Source organism: Callithrix jacchus, chromosome 17 (genome assembly GCF_049354715.1).
Source record: "Callithrix jacchus isolate 240 chromosome 17, calJac240_pri, whole genome shotgun sequence".
In the NCBI taxonomy this organism is placed as follows: domain Eukaryota; kingdom Metazoa; phylum Chordata; class Mammalia; order Primates; family Cebidae; genus Callithrix; species Callithrix jacchus.
Genome location: NC_133518.1, coordinates 46,046,107 through 46,058,859, shown reverse-complemented (window position 1 = coordinate 46,058,859; position 12,753 = coordinate 46,046,107). Strand labels below are relative to the sequence as shown.

Here is a 12,753-nt window from a genome sequence, read left to right as displayed (position 1 = left end):
ACAACCACATATTATGTCTCTAGTTTACAATATTTTTTTTTTCTGATACAGAGTTTTGCTCAGTTACCCAGTCTGGAGTGTAGTAGCGTGATCTGAGCTCACTGCAACCTTGAACCATCCTGGGTTCAAGTGATTCTTGTGCTTCAGCCTCCTGAGTAGCTGGGATTATAGCCGTGGGTCACTATGCCTGGCTATACAAGAGACTTTTGTATCAAAAGTTGATATATAAGTTATTTGGCATTTACCATGATTTTTGTTTTCTTCAGACATGTATAGCTTGGGATTCAGCTGGGCTAACCCATGATACAAATTAGAGAAAAAGGAGCAAAATAGCCACTGGCCACCCGGGATTACTGGTAGCTCAGATACACCTCCTACCCTCTGGAGAGCTTCCTGTGCAATATAGCCCAGCCATGCCAACACCTACCATAGTATTGTGAACACAATAGATGTTTTCATGCCAGTAAAGTTAACAAACCCACTGCTTATTTTCTTCCATAAATAAGTACTGTGAAATCATTCTCAAAAGGCATGGCACAGTATAATCATTAATAGTCATTTTGTGTACATACAGTAGGCAACCTGGTAACCATAAAGATATTCTTTTTTTTTTTGAGACAGAGTTTTGCTCTTGTTACCCAGGCTGGAGTGCAATGGCGCGATCTCAGCTCACTGCAACCTCCACCTCGTGGGTCAGGCAATTCTCTTGCCTCAGCCTCCTGAGTAGCTGGGATTACAGGCACGTGCCACCATGCCCAGCTAATTTTTTGTATTTTTAGTAGAGACGGGGTTTCACCATGTTGACCAGGATGGTCTCGAGCTCTTGACCTTGTGATCCACCCACTTCGGCCTCCCAAAGTGCTGGGATTACAGGCTTGAGCCACCACGCCCGGCCAAAGATATTCTTGAAAGTGATACATGAGTTTTGTATTTATTTGAGAAATCTTAAGACATTCAAATGCCTATGCCTGAAAGTGGTCATATTCCTCATGTAGAAGTATATTTAGGAGTAACAGTTACCCTTCTCTTGACAGACAGAAATATAGGTGATTAACAAGAATCAGGAAAATAGAGGGATTTATCCTTAAAGATTTTCTGCAGATTCTGTTTGTACTTTGAAAGTTATCAGTTACTATTAAAATATAATTTAATAAAGTAAATGTAGACATGACTCTTGCAACTTCTTTAATCCTTTCAGAATATGGCATTTCAGGCTGAACAAAAAATAAAAGCAGATATTTTACGAAGCTTGAGTACTGAACAGCTATTCCGGTTATTATCAGATTCAGATTTGAATGTGCTGATGAAGACATTGGGACTTCTTAGAAATCTCCTCTCTACTCGTCCTGTAAGTAAAATCACCCAGGCTTCCAAAGTAGCTAGCCCTGCATATGCATTACAAGACATTGCTCTCTCTCTCTGCCCTCATTAACATCTGCCCATAAGTGTGATTCAAATGCTACCCTCTTCCAAAGAAACAAGGAGTTGATGTCTAGACCTGTTGCTTTCATAGGTGTTCTGGGAGCTGCTTCTCCATATCACCCCCTACTCTCCACTTCTATACTGCTTATCCTATCTCCCTCTACTCCCTGGAACAGAGGAAAACATGACCAGTACCTACCTTGATTTGTTACTTTTTTCTTACCTGGTATGCTGTCCAGGATGGATTTTCCCATCTGCCAAAATCACTTATGTCTGGGGCCTCTGCTTCTTTCCCTTCAGAGAATTCTCAGAGCCATTCCATAGACCGTCTCCCTACCCACATTTACAGGATTGACCTCTGAAGATGTCAATATAGAAAGCAGTGGATACATACAGAGTAGGAGAGGCTTAGCCTTGGTGGTGGGGTCCCTCTCGATGTTTTCTAACATTCCCCAAGAAACAGTGTAAGTAGCCTTCAGGTAGTTGAGGAAATATGGGTGCTTCCCTTCTCTGTGCCCCACTTGTCTTTTAAGTCATCATTATGCATTTATGCTCCAAGATAACATTAGGAAATCTACACCATATTTTCCATGTCCCTGGCTTCTCCTTCTCCTATTACCCCAGTCCATCCAATTTTTTTATGCTTCCTTTTTTTTTTTTTTTGAGACAGAGTCTTGTTCTGTCCCCCAGGCCTGAGTGCAGTGGTGCAGTCTCGGCTCATTGCAACCTCCACCTCCCAGGTTCAAGTGATTCTTCTGCCTCAGCCTCCCAAGTAGCTGGGAGTTCAGGAGTACACCACCACACCCAGCTAATTTTCATACTTTTAGTAGAGATGGGGTTTCACCATGTTGGCCAGGCTGGTCTCAAACTCCTGGCTTCAGGTGATCGGCCTGCCTTGGCCTCCCAGAGTGCTGGGATTACAGGTGTGACCCCACCATGCCTGGTCTGCGTTTCCTTTTTCTTTAATATCTTTGGGCTTGAGGACCCCCAATGATTGTATTTTTATATTCTGTCAGGTCAACTTTATGTATATATGTATTTATGTGTAATGTATATATACGTGTGTGTATATATATGTGACATATATTTGAAGGCAAACTGCAACTTCAAAGTATAATAAACAGTGTTCTTTGGCATCTAGTTCTGTATGCTGTAATGTTGTGCTTGAGGCAGTTGTGAATCATAATGTTTAACTTTTAGAAGCCTTCTATTCATTCAGTGGTCTTTTTCTTTGTTTCCCAGATGATAATTATGGATTTCCCATTGTTTTACAGCATATAGATAAAATCATGAGTACTCACGGAAAGCAAATTATGCAAGCCGTCACTCTTATTCTAGAAGGGGAACATAACATTGAGGTCAAAGAGCAGGTATGTGTTGCTTTTTCTTGGGGAATATTTTCTGAATGTGAACACAAAGGAAGTTCTTAGGAGTCTCCTGAAACATTCAAATCTGAAGAAGACAGAGTGCTGAGATGGAAGGTGCTCCAGAGATAGGAAAAAAGATCTTCCACCATCCCTTAAACTCTCTTTAAGAATTATTCTTCCTGAAGTAGATGAAAACATGACCAGCATCTACAGTTTTGCCCTGTGTGTCTTGCACTGTGCACACTGTCCTTGTCTCTACAGGAGCAGCCACCTTTCATCATTCTGGAATGAATCCTTTTTCCAGGATCACTATTTCTAGCCCTCTCTGCCGCCATGCTCTGAACTAAAAATTCCTGCAACTCACTGATAAAATATTCCTTATCCTGGAGATAGTTTTCGTTTCTTTTCTCTTAGGCATCTTTTTCCCCATCCCATATCCCTATTTCTGTTAAGTTTCAGGAGGGCAAGTTTTAGGGTAGGCATTAAAAAGTACAGAAGCTGTGTATTTATCAGGACAGTTGGGAATTATTTTTCTTTATTTTCTGAGATTTATCATGGGAGTTTTCATGTATATATTTTATTTTGCTCTGTGACAAATGTAGAGCAAAAGGTCATAGAGCATTTTATTTTACTCTTTGACAGAGGTCACCTGCAAACCTAAGATTTTAACACAGGACCAGAGGTACTGGTAATGTTCAATTTTTTGACAAAGGTGTTGGCTACATGGTTGTGTTCACTTTCAAAATTCATTAAGCTGTAGTGTGTGTGTGTGTGTGTGTGTGTTTGTGTGTGTGTGTGTGTGTATCTCAAAGAAACTTGCCCAAGGTCATCAGTAGAGAGTTGGATCCAGAGAGTCTTAACTTCAGGGCCTGTGCTTCTCATCTTCTATATTCTTGAGTTAGAGTAATTCAGCCAGCCTTGGAAGAGCAGTCCAAAAAGTAAGAGTTGTAGGTCTTAGAAGCTGCAATTAAGTTGTGAGCAAAAAGATGGTAGATTTGATAAAGTGATTTTAAGACGGATATTTTAGGTAGTATCTGTTAAATTTTTTTTAAACTGTGTTTTGATAAAAAAAAAATTAACACAGAGAATGTATAATCTCATAAGCATCAGTAAAATTAGGTGAAATGAAATCTATTACTCAAACACAACAATGAAGAAAATACATTGCTCAGAATAAACCATTGTACTTTGAGAGGATAGGAATGAATTTAATCTAGAAAGACAACTTACCTGGATAGAATTTCAGTAACTTGACAAGCGAAGCAAGACAGAAAGGCGAGGCAAGATTTGAATGAGGGCAGAAAGAAAGACCAACAACAATTCTGTTTTTGCAGGACACAAAGGAACTCTCTCATACAGATTTTGTAAGTGATCTGGAAGTAGGCGAGTATGGGAGCTAAACAGTCTGCTGACTAGCTGGCAGTTTAATGCTTCTCAAAAGCATCTGATAAGTTATTTTTTTGATTGACATACAGTTGACAGTAAGCTACACATAAAGTACACAGTGTGATCAGTTTTCGCATGTGCATAAACCTATGAAACCGTCACCACAGACAAGATAGTAAAACATATCTGTCACTGCCCTTAAATTGGGAGCAAGACAGGCATGTCCATTTGTACCACTACTGTTCAACATTGTGCTGGAATTCCTACCAAGCAAAAGAAGACAAGAAAAAGAAGAGGCATACAGATTGGAAAGGACAACATGAATGCCTGTATAGAAAATGCCATGGACTCATCAAAAAATCTAGAACTAATAAATGAGTTAAGTAAGGTCACAAGATAGAAAAGTCAATTGTATTTTTATATATCAGCAGTGAACAATTGGATGTTGAGATAATAAAACATAGTACCATTTGCAGTAGCTTAGAAAAAAAATGAAATTCTTATGTGTAAATCTCACAAGGATCGGTATACTGAACACTACAAAACACTGATAATGAAATGAATGAAAGAAATCCAATACCTAAATAAATGGAGAGATATACCATTTTAAAATGTCAGTTCTCCCCAAGTTGATTTATAGATTGAACATAGTCACAATCACAATACCAGCATGATTGTTTATAAATAATACTGTAGATATAAATATCTAAAAGCTGTGCCTTTACATACAGATTTAAAAACCTGTATGAAAAGGCAAAGGAACTAAAAAGCCAAAACAGTATTGAAGAAAAAACAGGAAATATTGGAGGATTCACAATACCTTATTTCAGGACTTAACTATAAAAGTACAGTAGTAATGGGGACAGCATGCTCTTAGCAAAAAAAAGATAGCACATGTTGATCAATGGAACAGATTAGAGAGTCCAGAAATGGACCCACACATGAATGGCAAGTAGATTACTGACAAAGGTACAAAGGCAACTTGGTAGAGAAAGAATGGTCTTTTCAAGAAAAGGTGCTGTACAATTGCTAAAAAAAAAAAAAATTAACTTTGAACCATATCACACACCTCAGATAAAAATTTACTGATAGACAAAACATCGAAGGTAAAGCTATAAAACTTAGAAAAAATTCAGGAGAAAAATCTTTGAGATCTTAGATTAGGCAAAGAGTTCTTAGCTATGAAATCTAAAACCTCATCCAGAAAAGAAAAGATAAATTGGTCTTCATGAAACTGTGAAACTTCTGCTTTGTGCTTCTTTTTTTTTTTTTTTTTTTTTTTTTGACATGGAGTCTTGCTTTGTCACCCAGGCTGGAGTGCAGTGGCATGATCTCCGCTCACTGCAATCTCTGCCTCCCGGGTTCAAGCGATTCTCCTGCTTTAGCCTCCCAAGTAGCTGGGACTACAGGCACATGCCACCATGCCAGGCTAATTTTTGTATTTCTAGTAAAGACAGGGTTTCATCATGTTGGTCAGGCTGGTCTCGATCTCCTGACCTTGTGATCCACCTGCCTCGGCCTCCCAAAGTGCTGGGATTACAGGCGTGAGCCACCAAGCCCGGCCAGCTTCTGCATTGTGAAATGCACTGTTAAGAGACTAAAACAACAAGCCATTCACTGGAAGGAATATTTGTGGATCAAATATCTGACAAATGACTTGTGTCCAGAAAATTTGAAGAATTCTCAAAACAACAAGAAAACAACCGGCCAGGTGCAGTGGCTCATGCCTGTAATCCCAGCATTTTGGGAGGCCAAGACAGGAAGATCACAAGGTCAGGCCAACATAGTGAAATCCCATCTCTACTAAAAATGCAAAAAATTAGCTGGGTGTGGTGGCATGCACCTGTAATCCTAGCTACTTAGGGAGGCTGAGGCAGGAGAATTGCTTGAACCCAGGAGGCAGAGGTTGCAGTGAGCCAAGATCACGGTGCTCCAGCCTGGGCAAGTGCAAGACTCCATCGAAGAAAGAAAACAAATAACCAAATATAAAACTGAGCAAACAATGTGAACAGACACTTCACAATAAAATATCACTGTGTCATCTAAAACCTAAAATGTTGCAAAATAATACAGTCATTTTGGAAATGGTTTGACAGTTTCTTACAAAGTTGAACATATACTTACCATATAACCCAGCAATCCCATTCCTAGGCATTTACTCACATGAAATGGAAACCTAAGCTCACACATAAAAGAACTATGTATATATACATTCTTAACAACTTTATTGGTATCACCAAAAATTAGAAATTAACATCCCTCAACAAGCTATGGTTCATTCATATAATAGAATATCACAAGGGACAAACTGTTGCTATATCTAACAACATGAATGAATCTCAAATGCACTGTGCTACGTGAAAGATTCCAGATACAAAAGACAAGATACTATATGATCATCTGTAAAAGACAAAACAGTTGAGACAGAGGACAAATCAAAGGTATCCAAGGCTTAAAGGTTGGGGGCAGGATTTGACTATAAAGGGATAGCATAGGAAAATTTAGGAAGGGAGGTGGTAATAGAACTGCTCTATAAATGCTGATTGTGCTGGCTGTTTTAAGTTTCTATACATTTGAGGCCAAGTGCACTTTGGGAGGCTGAGGCGGGCAGATCACTTGAGGTCAGGAGTTCAAGACCAGCCTGGCAACATGGTGAAGCTCTGTCTCTACTAAAAGTACAAAAATTAGCCGGGTATGGCCACATGCCTGTAGTTCCAGCTACTCGGGAGGCTGAGGCAGGAGAATCACTTGACCCTGGGAGGCAGAGTTTGCAGTAAGCTGAAATCACATAACTGCACTCTAGCCTGGTTGACACAGCAAGACTCCACCTCAAAAAATACATACATTTGGTAAATAAAATTACTACCAAAAGAGTGAAATTTACTGTATCTCTTATAATTCTCTTCTCATTTCTACAAATGAAAAGCCAACCGGGATTTTGATTGTGTTGTATTTATAGATCAATTTGGCAAGAAGTGACATCTTAACAATATTGAGTCTTCCAATTCATGAACATATTATATCTTCTCAATTATTTAAGTCTTCTTCAGTTCTTAGCAATGTTTTGTAGTTTTTGGTATATAGGTGTTGTACTCTTGGTCAGATTTATTCCTAAGTATTTCATATGTTTGATGTTTTGAAAATGTTATTTTAAAAATTTTGATTTCCAATTATTTATTGTTAGTATATGATAATACAATTTTTGTATATCAGTCTTGTATCCTGCATTCTTGCTAAAGTCGCCTTAAGTTATTTTTGTGGATTACTTAAAATTTTCAACAAATTATCACATCTGTAAATAAAAATAGATTTACTTCTTACTTTCCAATGTATATGCTATTTTGTTTTTCTTGTTTCATTGTCTAGCTAGAACTTACAGTGTAATGAGATGAGGATGAACATATTTGTCTTGTTTCCAATATTAGAGGAAAGCACTCAGTCTTTCACTATTGAATATGTAGGATGTAGGTTTTTCATAAATTCCCTTTATTAAAGAAAGGGAAAGAAATTATCTTCTAATTTGTTGAGTTTTTAGCATAAACAGGATTGTTTTTTCTGTTTCGTTTTTAAACCCCAAACATGAGCCATAGATTTTTTTTTCAATCACTTTTTTTTGCATCTGTTAAAATTCCTTTTTTTTTAAACTCCAATTTATATGGTGGATTCATTTAATTAAGTTTCATACGTTAAACTAATATATTTGAGGTAAACCTAATTTAGTCATTATATGTTATCCTTTAGATATGTTGCTAGATTCAGTTTACTGAAATTTGGTAAGGAGTGTTTTACATCAGTATTCATGAGGGATATTGATGAAATGTTTGCTTATAATGTCTTTGTCTGGTTTTGGTGTTGGGATAATGCTGGCCTTGGGGAATGAGGTAGAGATGTTCCCTCTTCAATTTTCTGCAAGAATTTGTAAAGAATTAATTATTTTTTTCTTCAGTTTTGGTGGAATGCTCCCAGTTGGAATCATCTGGATATGATGACTGTTTTGTGGAAAGCTGTTTAACTACAAATTCACATTTTTTAATAGAAATAGGACTGTTCAGGTTATCTGCTCCTTGTGTGAGCTTTGGTATTATGTATCTTTCAAGGAATTTACTCATTTCATCTGAGTTTTCAAATTTATCAACATGAAACTATTCATAATTTCTATTCCTTTTTCAAGTCTGTAGTATCCTTTGCAATGCCGTATCTCTTCTCTTGTTCTTTATATTGGTAATTCCTTTTTTTTTTCTTTTTGAGACAGAGTCTTGTTCTGTCATCCAGGCTGGAGTGCAGTGGTGAAATCTCAGCTCATTGCAATCTCTGCCTCGCCGGTTCAGGCGATTCTTCTGCCTCCACCTCCCAAGTAGCTTGGGATTACAGGCATGTGCCACCACACCCAGATAATTTTTGTATTTTTAGTAGAGATGGGGGTTTCACCATCTTGGCCAGGCAGGTCTCAAACTCCTGACCTTAGGTGATCTGGCCACCTCAGCCTCCCAAAGCGCTGGGTTACAGGTGTGAGCCACTGCGCCCAGTTGGTAATTCCTTTTTTCCCTTTCAGTCTGACTAGAGGTTTAGCAATTATATTGATAGTCTCAAAGAATCAGCTTTTGGTTTCTTTGATTTTCCCACCTATTATTTTCTTTTTTCTTCTTTTTTTTTTAGACAGAGTCTCACCCTGTTGCCTAGGCTGGAGTACAGTGGTGTGATCTTGGCTCATGAAGCCTCCACCTCCTAATTTCAGAGACTATTGTGCCTCAGCCTCCCGAGTAGCTGGAATTACAGGTGCCCGCCACCACGCCTGGCCAATTTTTTTAGAGATGAGGTTTCACTATGTTGGCCAGGCTGACCTCAAACTCCTGACCTCAAGGGATCCACCTGTCTCGGCCTCCCAAAGTGCTGGGATTACAAGCATAAAGCCACCGCAGCCAGCCTGAGCCTGTTTCTACTTCAGACTCTAGCCAACTGTTTCTGTAAGAGGCAAGGTATATATTTTAATTTTTGTAGGCTTTGGTCTCTAGCAACTACTTTTTTATGCTGTTGTAGCCTGGAAACAGCTGTAGACAATACATAAGCAAGTAGACATGGCTGTCTTCCAATAAAAATTACCAAAAGAGACAGCAGGTTGGATTTGGCCTACACCATAATTTACTAGTCTCTGCTCTGTTTCATTGATTTCAAATTCTCCATATTAGTGTATACACTAATATGCATACATTAATGGGGTGTGTGTGTGTGTGTAGTTTTTATCTCTTCCTCAGCCCACATATTCAATTGATTTGGCCCAACAATTGATTTTTGATTTTTTTTTTTTTTTTTGAGACAGAGTCTCACAGTGTTGCCAGGCTGGAGTGCAGTGGTGCAAGCTCATCTCACTGCAACCTCTGCCTCCCAGGTTCAAGCGATTCTCCTGCCTCAGCCTCCCCAGTTGCTGGAACTACAGGTGTGCACCACCATGCCCAGCTAATTTTTGTACTTTTGGTAGAGACAGGGTTTCATCATGTTGGCCAGGATGGTCTTGATCTCTTGTCCCTAGGATCCACCTGCCTTGGCCTCCCAAAGTGCTAGGATTAGGCATGAGTCACCGTGCCCGGCCTAATTGATTTCTTTAAGATTTGATTTCTTGTCTCCATAGGAATATTTACAGAGGGGTTTTGTGAGCTTCAAAACAGAACTGGTCCTCACTCTTTCATGCTGTTCAAACCTGGGGATGCATGGGTGTATTCTAACACTACAAAGGGGAGTCACTCACCTGTCTTGCTGACCTGGTCTATTCTGAGGGATCGTCTCTGGAATTCCCCTTTATATTCTGTCTTAGTGGGTAAGAGGAGGTAGCTGTTTTCTAGGTGAGTCTAAAGGTGTTTACCATTTCTCCTCTCTCCATGAATAGCTTGTTTATGAAGTCTTATTAAAATTCTTATTCATAGTTAGGATCATTTCCATTATTTCCTGTTAAGGTGCTCTGGCCAACTCATAGGACTGAGTCTTTTTGGTGAGAAATGGTGGGGAGATGGAGAACAAGAGAGTAATAAACTATGATTCTTCCATTTGCTGCCTCCTTCCTGCTTCCCAGCCAGGTTTTACCTTTGTTCCCATTGATTGGCCTCACCCTTTGCATTTTGATTTTGTCTTAATAAAGCCTGGCAGAGGCTGGTTGGTGAGGACTGGATCACTACTGCTGATGAATATCATTTTACTGGCTTGCTCTTGGAAGGTGGGGTTATTGTAAAGCTTGCTAAGGCTTTCTGTAATCACATGAAGGAATTCAAGCAGAACTAGAAGGAATGTGGTATTGTAAGTCCAGTGTTGCCACATCTGGATTGCAAGTCAAGACATGTGATGGAGATGGGGAGAGAAAGAATACTTGTTGTAGGCTGGGCGCAGTCACTCACACCTGTAATCCCAGCACTTTGGGAGGCTAAGGCAGGCGGATCAGCTGGGATCAGGAATCTGACACCAGCCTGGCCAACATGGTGAAACCTCATCTCTACTAAAAATACAAAAATCAGCCAGGCCTGGTGGTGCATACCTCAAATCCCAGTTACTTGGGAGGCTGAAGCAGGGAGAATTGCTTGAATCCAGGAGATGGAGGTTGCAGTGAGCCAAGATCGCACCACTTCACTCCAGCTTGGGCAACCAAGTGAGACTGTCTTGGGAAAAAAAAAAACACTCATTGTATTTAATTATCTTATCCTGTAGGCTCAGTAGGGGCTAGAATATGTGGAGAGCAACTATAAAACTATAAATCACTTGGTTCTGATGTCATCTTGAACTTGGACTCCTAAAACATTAACTGTCAACTCTTCCCCAAACTAATTACTCCTGTTAATTACACTTGTCATGCTCATGTCTGCCCCTTCATAGGATCTTTTCCACAAGAGAATAGCCAAAAAGAGTGCAGATTCATTAGCTTGGGAGCAAGTAGCAGGTGGAGGCATAGAAAAGGGAGACCTCCTTAGCAGGGGAGTTGCAACACCTTCAGGGCTTCCACCAAAGAGACTGCTGTGTTGAAGGAACATTGTGGTTTGTCACAAGGGTTTCTCTTGGAAATGAGATTTTCAAGAAAAAAATAATAAATTGCATTTTCTCTTTGATTTGGTAGTATGACATACAAAATGGCTGCTTTTGTGCAGCTATGGCTTAATGCCCAGCAAGAAACCACCAAAGTGTTTGGGTTCTCTTTTGTCTAAGGTAGATTTGTTTGGGTGTGGTTACTGTTATTAGCAATGATGTCAGCAGATGAGAAATCAGGGCATTGAGAGTGGAACCTGTGAGAATTCATGTACCTTCAAATGAGAAATTGCCCAAACTCTTGAGAGAGCTTGACTCTGGGACTTCAGAGCTTTCCTGACTGTTGGCCCTTTGTTCTTTTCCAGACACTGTGTATCTTAGCCAACATAGCAGATGGGACAACAGCAAAAGATCTTATTATGACCAATGATGATATCCTACAGAAAATCAAGTATTACATGGTGAGCCCTTGTCCTCTTTCACTTCAGGATTAGAATGCAGGGACTGTATTATTGTTAACTCAAAATAAATTGTGCGGAGACTTTAAAAAAGAGGAAAAGAGCAGATTACTATGTGACTCCTCATGAAGGAACTCTCTTCCATCCTGAAGAAAAAGAAAAAACACCAACTCCTTGAAACTTGTGCCACATGGTAATATTATTACCTGCCACTCCACTCCCTGCCATTGTTGTCTACTGGTTGCCTCTCTCTTAACCACTGAAGACCTGGGCTCTTGGCTTTCTCTCAGTGCCCTCCAGTCCATGTCTTCCCTCTCAAGGCTTCATTCCCATGGTGGATGAACCTTCTGGCACCATAGTTCCTTTACCTATTTGCTTCTAAGCAATCTGCTACCTGCTGCCATGGCCATACCCTGCATCTGATCATCACCAGAGACTGCCCGTTACCAAAATCTGGGTATTAAACAGTCCTCCACTTTTCTTCTGTCAATATCTCCTGACAAAATTCCCACCATGGAGGAAGCCTCCCCTTGCCACACCAATCTGTCTTCTCTTTGCCTGCCACATCAGAGTTAACAACTGCAGAGAGAGGCACAGTACCCAACATGGGCACTCCACCCTTCCTGTTATTCTTCGGTGATTCTCTAAGAAGCTGGCACCCTCATTCTCTACGAGAATAGATTCTTACCTGCCCCTCATCCTTTAGATCTCACATCTTCCCTCCTCTATTACAGTTAGTGATGACCTCAGCTTTTTGTTATATTAAGAGAAACTAAAATCCTTCAGTGGCTCCTTGTTATACCTTGAATAAAGTTCACATGCCCTTATGATGGCCTGTCAAGTCCTACATGACCTAACCCATTTATATTCCCAGCTTATTTTACTCCTCTCTTCCTTTGTTCACTACACTGGCTGCTTGCAGTTTCTCAAAAAGGCCATGTTCTTTCCTTCCTTGGGACCTTCACACATGCTGGCTTCTCTGCCTGGAGCACTTTTCTCCTCTCCATCTCTCCCTTCAAATCTCAGCTGAACTTATACTTTCTTACTGGATTCTTGTCCTTGTAGATTATTCCTCATTACTGCATTTTATTCCCTTCCTTCAGATCCCTTAGCTCAGT

The 12,753-nt window shown here is 39.8% G+C and overlaps 1 protein-coding gene across 12 annotated transcripts in view; it reads left to right on the top strand.

Annotated features, from left to right (window-relative positions):
• The window catches only part of ARMC8 (armadillo repeat containing 8), a 110,944-nt gene that overhangs the window by 85,369 nt on the left and 12,822 nt on the right, over positions 1-12,753 (top strand). For 8 of the 12 annotated variants that reach the window (XM_078354137.1, XM_035277920.3, XM_035277921.3 and 5 more), the window contains 3 exons: positions 1,199-1,348; positions 2,697-2,792; positions 11,543-11,638. In XM_078354137.1, coding sequence (XP_078210263.1) covers positions 1,199-1,348; positions 2,697-2,792; positions 11,543-11,638 — 342 coding nt within the window. Of the gene's footprint in view, positions 1-1,198; positions 1,349-2,696; positions 2,793-3,431; positions 3,472-4,123; positions 4,466-11,542; positions 11,639-12,753 lie in introns of those variants that run through there. The other 4 variants (XM_078354139.1, XM_078354134.1, XM_078354138.1 and 1 more) reach the window with 1 other exon arrangement.